This window comes from Pseudorasbora parva, chromosome 5 (assembly GCF_024679245.1).
Source record: "Pseudorasbora parva isolate DD20220531a chromosome 5, ASM2467924v1, whole genome shotgun sequence".
NCBI lineage: Eukaryota > Metazoa > Chordata > Actinopteri > Cypriniformes > Gobionidae > Pseudorasbora > Pseudorasbora parva.
In genome coordinates, this window is record NC_090176.1 from 28787765 (window position 1) to 28810286 (window position 22522).

At 36.5% G+C, this 22522-nt stretch overlaps 1 protein-coding gene across 1 annotated transcript; it reads right to left on the reverse strand.

Annotated features, from left to right (window-relative positions):
• Positions 1–17: 17 nt before the first annotated feature.
• Positions 18–14460, reverse strand: LOC137075864 (collagen alpha-3(VI) chain-like). The gene is made up of 9 exons (XM_067444816.1): positions 14198–14460; positions 10645–10753; positions 8119–8715; positions 6554–7147; positions 5717–6328; positions 3966–4571; positions 3395–3403; positions 280–827; positions 18–26 (listed from the first exon to the last, which is right to left on the reverse strand). Exons 2-9 carry the CDS (start codon positions 10724–10726, stop codon positions 18–20), a joined length of 3057 nt encoding a protein of 1018 aa, XP_067300917.1. The 5' UTR covers positions 10727–10753; positions 14198–14460.
• Between the last annotated feature and the right edge of the window lie 8062 nt (positions 14461–22522).

The window sequence follows — 22522 nt, forward strand, 5'->3', positions numbered from 1 at the left end:
AAATGCAACATCCCTTTTTACAGATTCTGTAATAAAGAAATGAGATGAAAAGATTTACTATACTAGAGGACTTTAATAGCACATTCTGCAACACTAGATCATGTGTTTACACTGATCTAAACATTATTTAAGAAAGTATGATGGCATTCTTTATACTATCATGTGCTATAATAAATAAAACCCTGCTGTCAGTGACTGGTGTACACATATGCATTAAGATATTAAAGAAATCTTACCAGAGACATGAGAAGTAATTGTTGGTGGTCGTTGGTAAGGTACCCCTTTCATTAATGCTAAGATGTTCTCTTGAAAATCGAGAATGTTCTCAAATTCAGAAATGAAAAAGTAGTTTGGTTGATGGGATATTGTTTGTAACTCAAGTGTATCCGCATTTGTGGTGCCAATGCTTAATGAAATGACTCCTATGTCTTTCAAAGCTTTGACTGGACCACGTATGTCATCATTAGACCTTCCAGAACTCAGCAGAATTAGAAACTGTGGCACACCCTCCAAATGTCTACTCCCTGCAGCATCAGTAAACAGGTTGTCCTTCACATACTGTAAGGCTGCCCCAGTGTGACGCAGCCTTCCTCCTTTATGAATTAGACGTTTCACATGATTTATAACATCGTCTGATGATGAATGTGTATTCAAAAGAAAATCAAAAGCTGCTTCATCACTGTACTGGACCACTGAAACACGATCTTTATTTGGTGCCACATTCAGATTCTGAACCAAGGTCTGAACAAAGTTTTGTATTCCTAAGAAACTTCCCTTTGTGCCATCAGAGGCATCGATTAAAATAACAACATCTTTTTTTCCAGCATCTGTTGCAACAGAGCATAAATATACATAAAGTTATGTCACCAGTCCATAACACCTTTAAATCAACCGCATTCCAAAAAACAACAACAACAACAACAACAACAACAAAAAATCCTTACCTGATGTAGCTGGTGGAATCCTCCTGGGTTGACGAGGAACTCTTTTTACATATGATAAAAGTTTCTGCTCAATGGTTTGAAGGTCATCAAACTGAGGAACAGTAAGGGTATGAACAGGAGTATACGATATTGTCTGGAGTTGAATAACATCTGCATTTTGATTGCCAATACTGAATGGTACAATTTGGTCCTGTTTCAGAGCAGCAGCTGGAGCTCTAACATCATCCTGAGACCTTCCTCCAGTCACAAGCACAAGAATCTGAGGAACCCCATCCAGGAGTCTGCTCCCAGAAGAGGCAATGAACATGTTCTTTTTTGAATAATCAAGGGCTCTTCCTGTGTTGAGGGGACTTCCTCCTTGGTGTTGCAGAGTCTCAATTGAATCGAGAACTTCTTGCTTTGTGGCATGTGTGTTCAGGTAAAAATGAACACGTGGCTCTCTGCTGTATTGGACTAAAGACACTCTGTCTCCATTGAGCCCGATATTGAGTTTGTCCACCACTCTTTGAACAAACTGACACATTTGTTTAAACGCATCCCTGGTGTCATCAGACCCATCCAGGACAAAGACAATGTCTCTTTGAGCTGTATCCAATTCAACTGGGATTAAAATTAAATGGCTTTAGTAAAATGGCCTTAACGTTTATAAAAAAGTGTAAGACAAAACATCATCACACAGTAATTTTTTCCCGTGGTATTAACAATAAAATTCAAATGTGAACAATGATTTTAATCAAATTTACATTCCAAATACACTTTGCTATATTGCTGTTCTCTCTTTAAGAATATGCTGACAATATCTAACACAAAAACTCTTATGAGAGAATATCACTAGTGTATTTTCACACCCACATAAGTAAGAGCAATCAAGCAACTAGAATAGAAAAAAGGATGAACAAAGAGTTGCTATTGATGAAACGCCAACAATGATTAAGAAATCATTGGCTCAAACAAGAGCTTAAACTGAAGAGGAATCTCCGCAAGTAAGACTCTTCCATGGTTGAAAGAACCAGTGGAAAATCATTAAAGTTCTCTGACGGACAGAGGAAAAGGTGAACAGAACAGGAAAATAGTAAATATTTAGTGGCAAAGGCCATTAATTGCCAGTCTTTAACATATGTTAAGCTGAATCAGTCAATAAATGGCCTCATGGTTAAGCGAGCAGTTTAGTGAAGAAAATAGATTTTCATGTCCACACATTTAGGCATTTTTTCTTATGCCTAAAGTCATAAGAAAAAGCTTGAATTTTAGGAAAATGCCAAAGTGTAGTGATTCTTACCAATGATAGTAGGGGGTTCTATTTCCATTTTGGATTTGATAAAGGAGAGGATATCAGGCTGTATATGTAAAAGTTCACCAAAGACTGGAAGATTAAAAAGAAATCTAGGTGAAAATGCTATGCTTTGGAGCTCTGCCTCTATAGCATTCTTTATTCCAATGGCAATGGACAGGACTCCAAAATTTTTTAGATCTTCAGCGGGGCCTGCCACATTGTCACTGGACCCTCCACCAGTCATAAAAATCAACAGCTGAGGGACTCCTAGCTGATGTCTACTTCCAGAGGAAGTAGTGAAAACATGGTCCCTGACATACTGTAACGCGGCCCCAATGTTTAGGTTTCTTCCACCTTTTGCTGTGAGGCCATTAATGGCATACATTACAGCTTTCTTACTATTGTAAGTATTAAGTAGGAAATGAATCAAAGCATCTTCACTGTACTGTATTACAGCAACTCGAACAATGTCCTGGTCAATATCAAGATCCTCTGTCATTCTCCGAATAAACTCACGGATGGCAAGAAATCCATTTCTGGAGTCATCTGAGCCATCAAGGAGAAAAACTATATCCCGTTTGTTAATTCCTGTATCAGGCAAGTTACCAAGAAAAGAAAAAGAAAAGGATATTGGAATACATCTGAATCATTCAATGTTTAAATTGAATAGCAAAAGCTTTAAAAGTGTACAAGAGCAAAAATTCAAGTAAATGCAAGTAAATCAAAGAATATCAGTGACATCAGCGACAACCCCTCAAAAATTATTTTGTGGGTCAGGATGTGAACAGTGTTGAATAAGAATAAGGTCTTCAAGTATAGTTCAAAATACTCCCATGGAATGAACATCTTTGTGTGCAAAAGATGTCAACTAAAGACATGGAAGATATGAGAAAAAACTTAAGAAGAAAGATTTAAGTAAAAAAAGAATGTTTAATTCCATGCATCCCAAAACATCATATATATTTAAGGCTTGTATCAGACTCAATACCTAACCTTAATAATAACAAAATAATCGTTTATTTATTGTTTATAGTGAAAGCTCTTACCAGCTGAATCTAGAACTTCTGTTTTAGGAATTTTTTGGGATATTCTTTAAAGTTGAAACAATCTGTGGCTCTACTGAAAGAAGATCATCAAATCGTTCAATATAAAGTGTGAATTGAGACTGGATTGATACAGTTTTCAGCTAATTTAGATCTGCATTTTTCACATCAATGCTCACTATCACTATTTCAAGATCGTTCAGGGCTATGGCAGGTCTTATTATTTCATCACTAGATGGTCTGCTACTCAATAATATTAATATTTGAGGTATTCCATAAAGTTGTCTACTCCCAGATGAAGAAGTGAAAACCTGGTGCCTCACAAACTGGAGGCCTGCACCAGTCTTAGTTATTTGTCCACCTTTGTGTTTCAAGACCTTTATGGCATTTAGAACCTTTGTTGAGTAAGTTTTGAGATAGAAGACAACCATTGGATTGTCACTGTACTGAACCACAGATACTCTCTATTTGCTTTTCTCTATATTAAGTTTCTCAACAACTCTTTGAACAAAATCACACACTGCACCAAATCCACTTTTAGCTCCATCAGAGCCATCCAAAAGGAACACATCTTTTGCAACAACTTTGGCATACTCTAAGATATCAGAATCAAAGAATAGCACAGCACCCAAAATAAATAACAAAATAAAATAACGCACCAACATTAGAAAGCCACAGCAAAATAAAAAGCTAAAATGTTCTTACCTTTCTCGAGAAAGACCTTCAGTTCTTGATTTGGAAGGTTCACATAGTTCTTGAGCCTTTCCTGAACCGTGTTGAGCTGGCTGAATTCCTTCACATTGAAAGCAAATGATGGATTGTGAGAGATGGCCTCAATCTGTTTAGGGTCTGCATTTTTCACTCCAACACCAAAAGGTACAACTCCCTCAGTCTTTAGGGCAACCGCAGGTTCTCTGACACTATCTCTTGATCTTCCTCCCGTCAAAACGATCAAAAATTGGGGAACATTTTCGCCAGCTCGACTGCCAAATTCTGGTGACAAGATGGTGTTTTTCATGAAAGTCAAAGCAGCACCAGTATTCAAACTTCTGCCACCTGCCAGAGTGAGTCCATTTACAGCTCTCAGCACATCATCTTTGGTTTGGTAAGAGTTCAGGTAGAAGCTAGGAGTAGCTCTCTCACTATGCTGGACCACAGAAACTCGTACTTTGTTAATGCCTATATCCAGAGGCTCAATGACTTTGGAAATGAAGTCACGGATATAGGGAAAGTCGGCTCTGACATCATCAGAGCCATCGATCAAGAATGCAACATCCCTTTCTCCGCCAGAGGGACCTGGTGTTGCAATCTCTGTGAAAGATTAAATATTAATGAAATACAAAATTCTTAAATGTCTACAACATAGAAGTTACATTCTATATTTCTGAATACAAGAGCAAAATAACGTTCAGTGTTAAATAGAACAGAGAGGTGCAAAAAGTAATTTGTATATGTTGAAACAACAGTGTTCTCAGACATTTTTTTATAAATACCCTTATTTGGTAACACTTTATAATAGCTGCACACTAAATCATTAGTTAAGCATTAGTAAATGGTCAATTAATAAATTAGGCTGTAAAACCTTAATAGACATTAATAAGCAGTTTATAAATACAGCTAAATAAATGCTTTATTCTTGATTTATAAGCATATCTATAATATGTTTAATAATTGTATTTTCATATTTTATTAATAATCAATTCATAATTTCTAAAATATGAATTGCATTATTTACAAACCAGTTATTTAAGAGTTGTCAGTGGTTCATAAGATCATTTAAAAAGTATAAGTAAGCAATTAAAGGGTTACTTCAGTGATTTAGCATTAAGCTTTGTATTTAAACTGGGTCATTAATGTAGTAGAAATGTGAAATTATTTTTGAATTTGGTGCTTTGTTGGTGCATTTTTTGGTGCTTTGGGGGGCACGATCATTCGAATATACTACTGGATTTCTACTGATACAAAGCCATATACTAAATCGCTGAAGTTACCCTTTAATAAACTATTTAAATGTACATAATTACATATTGTTTAAAGTGTGTGTGATAGTGTATTAATAAGTGCTTTATTAACATGTATGCCTACCTTAATTCACAATCAATTCAGGTAGTAGTTGTCAATTAACTATTTTTGTGAGCTCATCTAAAGTGAGGACTATTTATGCCTTGTAAAGCTTTTACAACAGAGATTTGAAGGAGATCGAATCTAAATGATGTCTATAAATGTATATTTAAATAGTTTATTAATTATTTACTTATACTTTCTAAATTATCTTATGTACCACTGACAACTCCTAAATAACTGGTTTGTAAATAATGTAATACTTAATTAAAAAAAAAAAAAAAAGTTCCCACTTTTAAAAAAAAGTATCCCACATTTGGGATAACCGCCATTAGGTAAATGGCCCTTTAATAATACAATCATTTATGAAGTCATGTCAGCATGCTTTAGCTCACCTGTTATTGTTGTATCAGTCTCCCCAACAACAGTGACCAGTGGTGTCATAATTTCGTCAACAATACTTGACAAGTCAGCAAAATTGCTTCGGTAGTATGCCAAATTTTCAACAAAAGCAACAGTTTTGAGGAAACGCTCTTCCACTTGGCCAGCTCCAACAGCAAAAGTTAAAACACCCTCTATAGCTACACGGTCAGCAATCCTCTTGACTTCATCTTGAGATGGTCCTCCTGTTATTAGCACTAGTACCTGCTGGATCCCCTGTTTCCTACGAGACCCAGCTGAGGGCTGGAAGTGGTTGGCTAGGGCATACTGTAGGGCTGCACCAGTGTTTAATGCACGTCCTCCCATCAAACTCAGCTGACCAATAGCAGAGAGCACATCCTGTTTGGTGTTGTGAGTGTTCAGATAAAACTCATCTTTTTGCCCCTCAGCAAACTGCATTAGTCCGATGCGTACTCGCTCAGGTCGAACGTCTAGTCTTTCCACCACGTTAGCGATGAAATTCAGCACAGATTGCCAGTTATTTCTAACATAGCTAGATCCATCCACCAAGAAGACAATATCTCGGACAACTCTTTGGGTGAGCACCGTAGTAACATCCACAAGACCTAGAAGATTTTATAGAACCACAATTTTAGATACCTAAATAACTTTTAAGTGAAGTTCAAGAATCTCAAATTTGTATAAGACAGCATCAATGGGCAAAAGCGTATAAAAATATATGGTTTTGTACATTATTTCATTTGTCTACATTTATCTTTAAATTAATCAATTATGAGCAACACAATCTGCATGTTTTCATCAACAAAATGAGTGTGTTTGTAGAATATTACCCGTTTCTGTTGGACCCTCTGTCACAACAACACCTGACAATGTAGAGAGAGGGGAGAAAATTTCACTGGGGCTGCGAAGAAACCCCCTGAAGTCCTTCTTCATGAAAACCACACTATCATCAAAAGCTATTTGTCTGAGTTCAGTCTCATCAGCAGTTTTGGAACCTGCAGCCAAAGTCAGAACACCCAATCGACGAAGAGCTTCAGCCGGCTGTTGAACACTGTCTTTAGATTTTTTACTGGTCAGGAGGAACACAAGCTGTGGAACTTGTTCTTGAATGCGGCTCCCAGTCTCAGCTCTGAGCATGTTGGTTCTCACAAAATCCAGGGCAGCACCAATGTTGACTTCACTTGAAGGTCTGGGTTTTATTCTTGCAAGAGCAGAGACTAGGGATTCTTTTGAATTGAATGAGTTGAGGCTGATCTCTGATTTTGGGGTGTTGGAAAACATGGCCACTCCAACCTGCACCTGATCAGGTCCAATTGGCATGGTGTCAATAAACTTTTTGATTAATTCTCGCATTGCATTGATTATGGTGGTTCCCATGGTACTGTCAATGAGGAAAATTATATCTCTCTTCCCAACAGCCAAAACTAAAAGAAAAAAGAGAAGAATTCTGCTTAGTCCTGCCAGTTTGAACAAAAAATCAGGTAACCTATGAAGCAGTTAGCCATGATTATTTATTTAAAATGTATGTTTTACAGATACAGTGTATTAACTATCACCATTTTTTACTTGCCATAAAGCCAAAATATATAAATCATGTAAGTAGTAAACATTATGTAAACAATTAGCATAAAGTGAAAATTCATTTCAAAGCATGGAAATGGATACCAAAGTTACAACCTAAATTTAATAATATCCTAAATATAAACATACAAGAAGTGTTAATGGTTGCAGGTATATTACACTGTAAAAAAATTAATTAGAAAAAAAGTTACCTGGTTGCCTTAAATTTTTGAGTCCATTGAAATTAAAATTTTGAGTTAATACAATGAACATTTTTTGAGATTCGACAACCTTTATTAAAATATTATTAAAAGATTTTGTAAGCATATTGGGTAATTGTGTGTGTTTTATTTCTGATGACGCAGAGAAACATGCCAAATAGTGCTATTTTCATGATTTATCACATTTTTTATGTGGTTCAGATACAAAAATATATTTGAGTTTCTATTTATTAAACAAATTTCCTTCATTGTATCAATTCAAATTTTGAGTTTAAATAAACTCAAAATTTTAAGGCAACCAGGTTACTTACTTTTTTTAAGTTAAACCAACAAAAAACAACCAAATTCTTTTACAGTGTAGAGAAAACACAAACCATGAAAATAACTAAAAAATGGTTTTGTACAGTTCTTTTGCAAACAAAGCATGCTTATGTTGTTTACAGCATGCAAAATATGGTGCATAAGTGTTGCAACTAATAATACAGCAAGAAAATAAAAGAACTAAAATCTTTACACTTTCACCTAAAAAATGTCCACACCCATTATATTGTACTGTTAATATTTCCTTTTCTTCAGTTTCTCTATGGAATCCCTCTCATATGGTAATTACATACCTTCTGTGACATCTGTTTGAATCACAATGGTGCGCTGGGCGACCCCATTAATGTATGGGAGTATCTGGTCACCCATGCTTGTCACTGTTCTGACATCAGGAGCGGACAGAACAAAGCTTTTGTCTGCAGTAATAGCTTCCAGTTGGGCAGTAGCCGAATCACCCGCAGCAATACCAAAGGTGTACACACCGGCCTGCTTTAGGGCCCTGTCGCTCTGACTGACATCATCAGTGGACTCCCCAGCACTGATTACCACCAGTACCTGGGGCACCCCTTCCTCTGCCCTGCCTCCTGCATCTTGGCCCAACAGACTCTCTGCCACCTCCGCCAAGGCGCCCCCCAGATTTGCCTCAGTCCCGCCAGGGAACGTAAGCCCCCGGATGGCACTGAGGACGCTTTCTTTGTCGTCATAGCTATTGAGATAGAATTGAATCTCAGGATCGGCACCATAAAGCATGAGGGCTACACGGATTGCGTCCCTGCCCACGGTAAGCCCCTCAACCACTTGGACAGCCAAATCATTGACGAGGGGGAAGTTGGCAGCTCCAACGTTCTCCGATCCGTCAATTAAGAGTATAAGGTCGACTGACCCAGGGGCTTTGAAGAAGAAGTAGAGAGAGGACAGAGAGACAGACAAAATATAATGCAAAATGTGTGTGTTAAAAAAAACAGAAAGAGGGAGACGGGGGAAGGGTGCAAGCACAAACCATAACCATGGATAATTACAATCCATCATAAAAACACAACACAAACACATTATGCTGCATGTCTGCTGAACCAAGGAAGATGCTCTGTAACTTTCTCAATTTTATACTCTAAAATTGGGTAGAATTATGTTGTGGGGTTTTAATTTACAGTGTATTTAAAGTAACTGTTTGTACATTGCATGTTTCTGTGTGTGTTTGAGCACCTCTAAAGGCTGCTTTGGCAATTGAATCTTTCCATCTTCTGGTGTCCAGTCAGACCATGCAGACTCATGTTACAGTATTCAGTGATAACAGCACCAGTCATGACCCTTCTGTTTCATCTTTGGACTTAGTTAATTAATTGGACTTAATTTTTCACATATTTGATAATTAAAGACTCCATGAAATCACGCAATGAGCGCAATTTTGTCTCGTTATAACATAATTCCTGTTGGAAAAAAAAGGTTTTGCTAGGATATACAGGATGTTATACACTATAGAATTGAACTGAATAGAACTGTCCCATTTTTAAATAGTCAGTAATCTTTAGTTATGTCACAGACATGAGCCTTGATTTACTGCTTGATAAGAGAAAGGCTGTAAATAATAATTTAAAAGAACCATACAGTTCTGCCAAAAGTGAAGAAGAATAATAATGGCTCAAATGAAAGAGCACATTGACTCAAAGGGACAATACTATTATTTATTTATTTATTTATTTATTTATTTATTTATTTATTTATTTATTTATTTATTTATTGGGTATTTAATTTTTGAAATAGGTGAACAATGCTCTTTTGTTTAGCGAATATTTCAAAGATGAAAGCATATGGGTTCATCACTGTATCAATTGTGTAGGAACATTTGTTTATTTATATGGTTACACAGTGAAGACAGTCAGCACACACATAAGAATCAGACATTAAGCTCTCAAGACATAAGCTGTGCTGGGTGGTTAGCCATCATCAGCTGCTGATGATCTCTAAAGTCTCAAAGACACAAATCAGTGACACCTTGTATTACTTTATAGAATTTAGGCATCAAATTTATAGTGAATATACTTTTTTTACTTTTCAAGTATTAAGTACAGAAATGGTGGACAAATTAGTGAATGGATGATGAGAGACAGAAAGAAAGTTGGATGGATGTTGGTGGTTTTGAAATTCTGCTACACCTAAAATCCATTATCTCACACTCTGAGTCACAGCATGCAGAAAAATGTGACTGTGACAATAGTCATGTTATCAGTGTATGGGGATGGTTAAGTGGGTTATTTCTGGGGGGGGAAAAATCAATGAATTACCCATAGTAATGTTAACTGGCTGTGGCTATTCCCGGTGCTGACAGTAGCTCTTGAGACCCTTCAGGATTAGTGGTGTAGGCCTAAACTTAATATTCAGTTATCTGTTGAATTGTTTAGTAAAGCACACCGCTCTGAACGGTTTCACGGTTATTTAAATACACGCTTAACTCCCTTTACTGAAACTGTAAATGTTTCTCCTCACTGTCATTAACATAAGATTTCCAAGTTTTAACTCAAGTGACCAGCATTGATGGGGGTCTTCTAAAAATCACACTGTAATGCTCCAATATTATTACTTGCCGTTACAAAATGCATGTAATATATCTAAATATTTAACAAAAAATTGGCAAAGAAAAACATACCCAATTTTAAGCTCTCATTTCCAATCAAAGGAAACAAAAAACAAAAAAAATCTTTCTTTTTTTACTTGTGTATTGTCTGCAGCACAGTAAAAATACCATGTCTTCACCTATAACATAAAGTTTACTGCTCAAAGAAAGGTGAAGAGACAAAAAACAAATGCTGGACTAAACTTACCATCCTGAGCTTCAAGTTTTGGGAATAGACCAAAAGCCATTATGCCCAAGAGGGCATACAGTAACAACCGGTTCTTCCCCATTTTCCACAAAAGCGTCGGAATAGACAGCTGGAAAAGACAACAAAACTGTTTTTAAGTTTTTGGGAAGAATTTACACCATACTTTTTACACCTCTGGAGTTTTGTTACTCTCATAAATCATCACTTTATATCAGAACTTGTACTCACTTGCAAATGCACAAACACATATGACTGTAGTTTATCCACAGTTATAACTTTTGGCAGTTTGATAATGTTTTGCTATTAAATTATAGGTACCAAAGGATCAATATTCTATATATAGTCACTTATTGGGTTGTTTGTGTTCTCGTCTTTTCTCATAAAATATGACATAAACATTCTTTGAAATACCTCAGGACTGTTTACGCTTATTTTTAGGAGGAGAGGAAAAGTTTTGGCAGCACAGTGAAATTTATGTGACCTGTTTCCACCCCATGAGCCAAATCCACACAGCTGTCAGATTTCAGGATTTTAAAAGGATTTCTTCCCACATCAACTCTCCTCACTTGCCAGTAAAAACCACAAAGCACTAAGATGTCCACATTCAGATGAAAAGCATCAGAGTACTGGACACAAACAAAAATGCAATGACACAGAACGTCCCCTCCTTGCTGAGCTCAGAATCGCACTGAAAGGTCCTGTTGTAAAAACTTTTTGACTGGAGGACTAGGGAAATGCTTTCCATCACATCAGTCTCAGAGTTGCTGAACTTGGAATCCTTGAGTCATGGTACAAATGAATTTGTTTCGGTGGTTGGTTGCCATGTTTCCATCCATGCAAATGATTTTTAACAATTTTGCATGTTAACAGGCTCTCAAAGTTATAGCATTTTTTTGTTTTTGTTTGTTTGTTTCTTTTAACTAAGTGACAAAAGTCTTGTTCTCATTGAGGTACGGCTTAATTTGTTCAAAAATTCCAGTTTTATTTAATTTAACATCTAAATAGCCTTTAAATCATAGTTTTATTTAATTTCTTTGAAATCATTAAATCCATCTGTCATTTTACAACACTAGGAATGAATTGCAGTTATGTCTATCTATCTATATAGGAGAGAGCGGGGCACAACCTTCCGCTTTTATATTTTCTCAGTTTATATTTTTTATATTTTCTCAGTTTATATCTTTTATATTTTCTCAGTGAATTTTGCATAAATTCACTGGGGTTCAGAGTATTTATTTTTCCAAAATTAATTTCACACATCTAGTACAAATAATGTGGTTTGGTTTTAATAATGCAGTGTATACTTTTTCTTGATTTACCCCGAAAGAATGAAAGTGAAAAGTGACAACATGCCACATAGGTAGTAACATTGTACCATGAAAGGGTAATGTTACCTGATATAATCCAAAAATATCCATTAAATAAAATATTTTGTCAATAAAATAGAATTATTAACTTTTTTAAATAAAGCAATAGCATTTTTTAGTCATAAAACATACAAAAAATTTAGTTTGACAACAAACGCATCTCTAAATACAGCTATATAGCATAGTTATAACATAATTATAATGAATAATGCCTGAACATTGACTCATGGTTTCTCAAAAAAATTCATAAAATTATTTAAAATAATAGCATAGTTCTAATAGGAGCTCATTGTAACGCAGTGTTAGAACATGCACCACCTGCACAACTGGGATTTAAACCTGGCTTGTGTCTTCTGCTGTTAGATCAGCATTAAAGAACTATTGCTAAATAAATGTTGAGTGATATCTTCCAAAGATTTTAACATTTTGGGGCAATTTTTTTTTCTAAATAATGTTGATATGGCAACTAATAAATACACCCAAGTTTCGTCATCTTGGCATGTATGGAAAGTTTTAAACCATGTGTATTATGCAACCTATTTCTACCAAATCAATACTGACAGAACAACAAAACGGATTAATCATGTCTATAATGGCTAGAACCTAAAATAAGAGGTCGATAAGATTATTTTGTGTGTTATTTCAGTTGGCAATTAGTTCATCTGGATGCAGAGTAATTAAAAATATTTTTTTTAGACTTCAGTACACAATGGTGTTATATGAAAATGTACACTATATAACATTATGAACTGCTTGTGCTAACTCGAGGTATGTCTGAGAAGTAATAACCACAAGTACAGCAGTATGAAAAATATACTTTTTGTCACTGTATAAAGAAATAAATAAACAAATAATGCATATAATTATACAAAGTCAAATGCAAAAACAATAATAAAATCCAATGCACACTGGAAAAAAATTCAGAGAACTTTCAAATCATGGAAATCTCTAGCATGATTTTGCTGCCTCGTTCATTTAATGTTTTCAGGGTTTCAATGTCCAAGGATCAGTAATGAGATGAAAAACATGTGTTTGAACTAAATTCAATTCCTGCCCCCTTTAACCAAAGCACCAAATGAATATTACAAGGTGTCTAAACATTGTCCTCTAGTGGTTTAAGTGGGGATAGCAGCCTCTCCCTGTCAGTCTCTCTTAAAGCTGGCCCAACATTGAAATCCAAGGCTCACACTTCTGGAAAAAAAAATGTACCCTTAGCTTGTCACTGGGGCAATACTGTGAAAGGTAAAATTTTATACTTTTTCTACCCCTAAATGGTTCATTAGTAAGTGACAATTATGTCTGCATTCCTATATATGGCAATGGAAAAGAACTGTAATTAATCTAATTTTTTTGGTGTTTTCAAGAGTCCACATCTGGTTCTGCTTCACTTAAGTTTAATGCCTGAGCCCTAACTCTCCCAGCATTCTTTGTCCATTTGGCAGGGACAGTGGAAAAAATGTTTCACATCACCCTGTCTTTACAGTGCTGTGCAGAAGGTGTGATCTGAATAATGTCAGTGGTAAAAAAAAATGCATCAGAGCTTCCTGGCTTGTTCTGCTTTTTGCTTCGGTTTAAACAAGCTCACAATCAGCATTATCCTCATCCGGGTATGTTAGATATCATCTTTATAAAAAATAAAAAAAGCAGCATAACAACTCAACCAGACTGTTATAGTGATATATCTGCAAAACACCTTTTTAACAAAATATGGATTTAATCAATTAGCTCATGTGCAACTATACCATACACTCCTGATTACATATTCTAACAGTTGTCTCAAAAGCTTTCTAGCTGAAGTTCTCACTCCTAACACACCCTTAGCACAGAGCCCCTCCTCATGTATTATCAGAGCACTTTGCTCTGCCTCTTCCTGTGGTGCAAGGAAAAATCCCTCTTTTTCCCAAAGCTTTGGAGTTGGCTGTAACCAGTACATTCTTAACACTAAAACTATATAATTAAGAAGTAAAGCTGCCTACACATTGTGTGCATTTGAATAACCATGCAAACAAACCAAGCTTTATAGGGTAGAAAAAGGGTGTATTGCAGATTTTAGTCAAATGGACTTTAGCACGTTTTTATTATGCATGCATCAAAACACCCTAAAAACCCTAGCATCTTGCACAGTCTTACTCATGCACTTAAATACTCGTTTTACAAAGATGTATTTGCACAATTAAGTCACTTACCTCTGGAATACAGAATTCAGAGCGCTGTATTCCGCAGTCTTTCTATGGAATTTCAAATATCTGCAAAAAGATAACTCTTAGGTCATTATCTTCCTGGTATCTTCCTTCTGTGAACTGTTCTGGATGGGTCAGGCAGAGATGATGCTGATCAGCTTGTGTGCTGGAGCTTTGCTGTGAGACCCTCGTCCGTTGAGCTAACTGTGTGCTCTCCAGAGGAGCAGTGCCACTCACTCCAGCCTGGGACAGGACACACAACTCAGAGAATCCTGGAGAAAAGCCACACAATGTTTCCACGCCTCCTACTTTCCTCTGCAGAGAGAAGAAGGGAAAAGCACAAAGAGGAGAAAAAAGAGAGTAGGAGAGTCATAAAATGAGAAACAGACCCAATGCCGTATTTGGTATGGCTGTTCCTTATTTGGAAGGTGATGTAACAAACCAAAGCTTCTTTCTCCTTACATTGCTTCATCTCACCTTATATCCATGGCTATCCACTGAATGACTAATGACAAAACACAATGTATGAACTTTCTAGCAAGACTCCTTATAAAAAAGGTGTGGAGCATAAAAGTAAATGTATATGAAAAAAAAAATCTATTTCTGTATTGGACTTGTTAGGATTACTGTGACAAAGAGAGCTTCTGGATAGGAGCATCTGTTTCTGATTCTTAAGAAATTAACCTGGCATAAAAAAGAGAATATCTTTACACTTATACAGAAAAATAAAAGACATGTAAATCATGTTACAGTCGCATCAGCTTCAAAAGTAACATGACCAGAAAACATAATGAATAACATATTTAAATGTTATGTGATACATGGGATGTGTCAAAGCGATGTAACAAAAGATCAATAACAATAACGTATTCCACACAATGAAGTTATTTTCTAGTTGATGTCAGTACGCGCATGGGTGGATCAAAGTAAGGGGTCGTCCAGACACATACTGCTGTGTTTAATCTAAAAAGTAATATTAGATTTAACATGTAATTGTGTCCAGATAACACCTGTTTCTTTTGCTGGTAATCCAACTGTGTCTCAGTGTTGAATTAACTAGTCCGACTGTGTGCATTGTGTCAGAATGAAATAGTCTTGCACAACTGATGCCTACAATTACTTAACACAATAAGCAATGTGATGACAAATTTAGCTCCACTGTGTGCAAGATCATCAATGTCAAAATCAAGAAATTAAAAGGCTAGTTGGAAGTTAAAAGGTAAGAAAAATGATGCCTAACAATTTGAGATGAACAAGAGTTTCCCAATTGTATCAACATGTTACAGAGAGAGAAATACACTTAAACATTTAAAAGAGCAGTACATTTATACATTTTTAAAAAATACAGCCTAGCTCTATTCCCATATGTGGTGCCTTTTACTGCTTTCCCCTTATCCCTGTATACTTTACATCCAGCAGAATGGCAGGGTCAACTGTATACTAAAAAGTTACTGCTTAAAGAAACAAAACTCCCTATATTGGTTCAGGTCAGGGGGCTAGGGTGACCATGGCAGAAGCATCATTTTGTGCTTAGTGACACATTTTTGTGCTGATTTTGTATGTTTGTTTTAGATTATTGTTTTGATGAAAGATTGACACATTGTACAATGACACATTATACGATTTCTAGGAGAGGCTGTAAAGTTTAGATTTTTTTTATCTGCTGGTATTTGCTATAATCCATGATACCATGTATCTGAACAGGATGTCCAGGGCCTCCATCAAAAAAAAAAAAAAGGGGGCCACAGTATTAAAGATCCAATGGTATATTTAACTGTGGGCATGGGGTACTTTTTTATCCCTGTTTGCACCAATCCCATCTGCTGGGTTTGCTGCCAAAAAAGCTACTTTTTCAAGTTTCATCTGACCATAGAACATAGGTCCCTTTTGAAGTTTCAGTCGTGTCTGACAACTGAATATGCTGGAATTTGTTTTTGGATGGGCGAGAAGGATTTTTCTTGAAACCCTCCCAAACAACTTGTGGTGATGTAGGTGCTTTTTGATCAATTCGTTTTAGGCTTTCTGACCCCAAGACATAACTAATCTTCGCAATTCTCCATCTGTGATCATTGGAGAGTTTTTGGCCTCTCAAACTCTCCTCCTTAATGTGAATTAGGACAATATAGACACACATCCTCTTCCAGGTAGATTCTTAACATATTTAGTACATCGGAAGTTATTCATTATTGCCCTGATGCCACCATGGGAATTTTCCATGCTTTAGCTATTTTATTACAGCCATTTTCTATTTTGTGAAGTTCAACAATTATTTTGCTGCACAATCAGAACTATATTCATTGGTTTTACTCATTGTGATGAATGAATAAATAAATGCGGCTTTTGTGTTTCCTAATATTTATACTCCTGTGAAACAAGTCATCATAGCCAATTTAATTTTCCTAGACACCCTGTTAAAAATTTAAATATTAACAGGAATATACTTCAGAGATAGGTTGTTGTCAACGTGTTTTGGAGAAAAACACTTATTTCATAATGTTTTTCCTTCCACTTTTAATTTGTTTACTTAAATTATCTTTTAGATTTTTGCTATTTAATTAAAAACCAAAAGGATAAACAACACCGATTTATTTTTACAACCATTGGTAAAAGGGGTACCAATAATTCTGACCACAACTGTATATATACACACTATATTGCCAAATGTATTGGGACAACGCCACTCCAAATCATTGATTTCAAATGTTCCAATCACTTCCGTGGCCTCAGGTGTATACATTTAAGCACCTAGCCAAGCAGATTGCTTCTACAAACATTTGTAAAAGAATGGGTGCCTCTCAGGAGCTCAGTGAATTCAAGAGTGGTACCGTGATAGGTTGCCACCTAGAAACGTCCTCACTACTAAATATTTCAAGGTCGACTGTATAGTGCTGTTATAACAAATTGAAAGCAATTGGGAACAGCAGCAACTCAGCCACAAAGTGGTAGGCCATGTAAAAACACAAAGCGGGGTCAGTGCATGCTGAGGTGCAGTGCTCCAAAGTTGCCAACTTTCTGCAGACTCAATACAGACCTCCAAACTTTGTGTGGCCTTTTGATTACCTCAAGAACAGTGTGTAGAGAGCTTCATGGAATTGGGTTTCCATGGCCGAGAAGCTGCATCCAAGCCTTAAATCACCAAGTGAAATCCAAAGGGTGGGATGCAGCAGTGTTAAGTACTGGACTCAAGAGCAGTGGAAACGTGTTCTCTTGAGTGAAAAATCAGGCTTCTCTGTCTGGCAGTCCGATGGACAAGTCTGGTTTTGGCAGGTGTCAGGAGAACGGTACTTGCCTGACCGCATTGTGCCAAATGTAAAGTTTGGTGGAGGGGGGTTATAGTGTGGGGTTGTTTTTCAGTGGTTGGCCCTTAGTTCCAGTAAGAGAAACTCCTAATGCTTCAGCATAGCAATTCATTTTGGACCATTTCATGCTCTCAACTTTGTGGGAACAGTTTGGGAATGGCCCCTTCCTGTTCCAACATAACTGAACAAAGCAAGGTCCATATAGACATGGATGTGAGAGTTTGGTGTGGAGGAACTTGACTGGCCTGCACAGAGTCCTGTTCTAAACCCGATAGAACACCTTCGGTATGAATTAGAGCGGAGACTGTGAGCCAGGCCTTCTCGTCCAACATCAATGGCTGACTTTCCACAGCACACTCCTAAACCTTGAGGAAAGTCTTGCCAGAAAAACTGAAATTGATATAGCCGCAAAGCAAAGGGTGGGCCAACTCCATATTAAACCCTACAGATTAAGAATGGGATGCCATTAAAGTTAATGTGCATGTAAAGGCAGGTGTCCCAAAACATTTGGCAATATAGAGGCTTCGTCTTTTGAGCTGGTAGGAAATAACAGATTTCAATAAATTAGAAATAGCAGATATTGATATTGTTTCAAGTATTATTGAACTGGAGAATGGCTCTTAAAAGTTAAAGCAAAAAATGGTTTGGGTTTTATCATGATTTTGATACACTGGACTATCCAAATGTTGGAACTATTGCTTGACTTACAAGCTTAGTAATAAAATTTCAATGGTGGGTTTCAAACCGCCGTTTACCTTTTCATGGAAAAGTGTTGTGTTGTCCAAAACTTTCCATGGGTAACTGAATGAATATTGTGTGGTTGGGTTGGGAGTTCTGTGAAATACCCTGATCAGAGTTTCCTCTGCTTAGTCATGGACTGTGCTGAATCACCGGTCTACAAACCAGCCTGCATGAAGTTAAACTAGATAAAATTATGATGATTGGTGTATTTTACTTTGAGGTATTTTCTCCACTTTTATTACAAAAAAAAATAAAAAATATTCAACAGAGATAGGACTGAAGAATGGGAAATGATGCGAGTCAGACCCCCAAAAAAATCACATATCTTGTGTGAACACATGCCGGGACACAATATGTCAGTGCATGTGCTCTAACCGCTAGGCCATTACATTCTTTGAGTTTGATTCAGCATGTTTGCGTGCACATATTTTTGGTAAAGTTTTTGCCAGTACCACATCAAATGGCAAGAGCCATCTGACTTCATGTACTTCCTAGTCTGACAGCTATTCTGTGTTCCTTATATAATAAAAAGCTAAATCTTTGATCAGTAATATGCATGTTTTATATGTGCATTCTGTTTTCTGAGAAAGTAATAAAATACATACCGTAATTGCAATGACAATGTTACATTTATTATTATAGTTAAATGTCATTGTCAAAATATGATTACAAAAGTGCTATGAATTATAGTAGTTTTCTGTCCATTCTGCTGGTTAACTGACAAGGAACCAGGTGGAATTCAGGTTTTGGTTCTGAATTACTAGATACAGTGACAATAAAAAATAACTAGGTGCAATTATTGCCAAACATTTCAAATTGCATATTGCAAATATACACTGCTTGTTTACTAAGCTGTGTTGCACTATAAAATTCACAAAGGTTCATCCAGCTGAACTAGCAAAGATTTTAAACAAAGGTGTCAGTATACTCCGAAATCAACAAACTCTTTTCAATATCAAATATTCTAATGATAAAACTGCCAAATTTTCAAAAGTTTCAAAACATAATATAAAGCTGCAAGTTCAGCATCCTTTTCTCTTCAACATGAGCTGCAGTGTTCTCTGGTTTTACACAAGGCCAGGTGGGCACAGACCATCAATAAAGATGATTCACAGACTGCAGATTAGTTCCAGCTGGACACAGGCTGGGTCTGAGCAACACAAACTAAACTGAGTAGGGAAGTTTGGTCTTAAAGGAACTGCAAGATCTAAAATTAAAGCAAAATCATCATAAATGACACAGACTTTCAGTTTTTTTTTATTTTAATTCCTTTATAGAATATTTATCAACACTTTTGCTGAACCAAGACATCCAAATGAATTTCCAATTGAGACCGAGGTTCAAAAAGGCACCAGCTGTCCTCATAAGGAGACCCTATAGGATTGTACACAAAGGGTCTACAAGACAGAATGTTCATGTAGCTCGCAGCTGATCAAATGATTGTGCTGGTTTCCAAACTCTTTCTCTCTTTAATTTTTGTGAGTTAGTTTTTGTAATCAGATGAAATGGATTTTCAGACATGGCTGGCAGCTGTGCATACCATGTGCAAAACACATTTCTAAAGTCCTCCTTTCACCATAATCTTTTCCTTTTTCTCTCTCTGGACAGTTTGAGGGGTATATCTGTTTTGAATTTGACTCCAGCATTTTAAGATTCTTCCTGTGCTGTTGCAGCCTAAAGATAAAAAGCTGGCACCAAACAAATCAGCACATCCAAAGCTTTAGGGGATAAAATTATGCATATACTAAGTCAGGATTATATGTTGGTGATGAGTGCAAAGGCTGTGGTCACACACTGTGACCAGATTTGCTTTGGTTAGCTAACGTTATGACCATTGGTATTTCAGAAAATCGTCAACAATAAATCAATAACAGTACTTATGCTATATAAATAAAAACTGGTGTTATGATCAACAAGTTCTTGCTTCTTAAAAAAAAGGCCTTTTTACCTTGGTTTAAGATCATTTAATGGTTTAACCAACCATTTACCTGTTTGCTGTTGACATCTTAAAATAGGTTTTTGCAACTAGAACAAGAATCACTTTTATGCCCACTATATAAAACCCTGTGTTAAAGTCCTTGGCCCTCAGAACGGTCTAAGTGGTTAGTATGTATCAAATCCCCCGTTCCAGCTGCCAGCAGCAGCCACAGTTTAACCCTCCCTTGTTGCTTCATTGACTCACCAATCTATCTGAACAATGAACTCGATTGAAATCTCACTGGGTGTCCTGTACCAGCAGCTGCTGTTTTAAAATTCTGAACCTAGTAACCATGACTACAATGCCGCAATGACTAAAGCCTCATAATGCATACAGTATTCAGGGCTGGAAATGTAGTGAAACTGGGTGTGATGGAACTTTTAGAATATTCTGCAGAACATAAGTTCTGAAAATGTGCCTTTGAAAAAGACAGTGTGCTTGAAAATCATACTCATTTTTTCCATGGTGTACATATGTACTGAGGCTGGAAACTAAAGTTTCCATGATTAAAATGAATCATGCCTAATGTTTGTTTGGGAAGCATCACAATCGTTAGGCATAACATTTCCCTCAACTCACATCCAGCTCAAACGGAAAGGTTTTTGTGTAAACTGAGAGAGTACTGAGGAAAGAGTGGTGTAGTATTTTCTATTTTCTTCAGGAAAGAAAATAGATTGGAGTACTGTACTACAAATGGTTACGCATCTGGGCGCCTTACATAAATTGCGGACAGCTTAGAAAATGGAAAACAATAGCAAACATGATTCTGTTCTAGGGATGGCTCGATACCACAATTTTGGCTTCGGTACGGTACCACAATCTAATACCGAAGTACCGATATTAAATCGATACCACAAGTCTGATATTAGCGCGGGTATATTGCACGCGAATGAGAACAATTATGCAAGTTTTGAGTTTATAAAGTGGGAAATTACCACAAATGTTTATTAGTAAATTAATCAGCAAAGCTTATCACATCAAATCAGTCCTTTGAAAACTTTCTTGTGAGAAATAATTTCAGCAAAAATCTTTCAAAATTAGCAAATTGCTTCTGGTTTCAAAAGACATCGCACTACACTAAAGCAATCTGCATAATCCGATTCAACATTTCACGCTGGTCTCGGGATGGATAACGGAAATCATTTGAACATGCAAGAGATTTTTATAGCATTTCGTAATAACAGTTAAGTTACAGGAGATATGAGCTCATACGACACACACACACACACACACCTGTATAGTCACGCTCGCACATTACACATTGTTTCCTTAAACAGTCAAATACACAGAATTATGTACAAATGTCCATCTTTAGCGAGTATTCACATAAACACAGGCGGTTGTGTCTAACGCGAATGTAAATAGTGCAAGTAGTACGCGTGCAAATATAATGAGATCTGATTGCCATTGGTTGAAACAAACGCTGGAGATTGTGATATTCGATCTTAAGTTAGGCTATGTGTGTGCGTTGATCAGTGTTAAAAGAAAATAAATGTCTAAATGAGATGGTTTGAATGATTCACTGACCTGTCGATCTCTTAAGAAGTCTTAAAGTCAGGATAGTGACAGATGCTTCTTGGCTAACTGTTAGGTTTGATGGTTCTTCATCAGTCTTATAAGCAAAGTCATTACAAATGTCACTTCTACTCCTCTCTTTATTCATTCGTTTTGGGCATCTTGAGTGAGATTCAACTGCTTTATCCATTTTGTCCGTCTATGTTGTTGTCACATTTGCCGGTTGTTTCGGGTCAGTTTGGGTAGAGCGCTGCCATCTAGCGGTGAACTTCGGAACAGCAGCATATACCGAAATGTGCCAAATCATGATATCGTACCGTTTTAAATAAAATATATACCGGTATTTTTCCAGTACCGGTATACCGCGCATCCCTATTCTGTTCTACTCTGTGCTCTTGAATCAGATAAGCGAGCTAAGATTTATCAATTAAGACTGTCTTGATTTAGGCCAAAAGGTTAAAAAAAATGGAACCACAAAAGTTCTAGAGCCTATAAGAGCCATTGTGAATAGAGCTCCATACATATCATTTTGAATGCAACTGCAGTAGTATTTTGTGCTCATTACAATAAGAGCAAGATACATGTTTATATGTTAAATGTTATTGTATATACTAATCTGCAAAACTCCATCAGAAAACATGCTCTCAAAGTAAAGTTATGTGCTCATTTGGTTCAGTACTTTGTTGCTACTTCCTCATGTTTTGTCTAAAACTGATAGGCGTCCTTTTCTTGATTGCGCCAAGTAACCCAAAAAATGTCCTGCTTCAACATCCTAGAGCATAATTAATTTCACGTGAT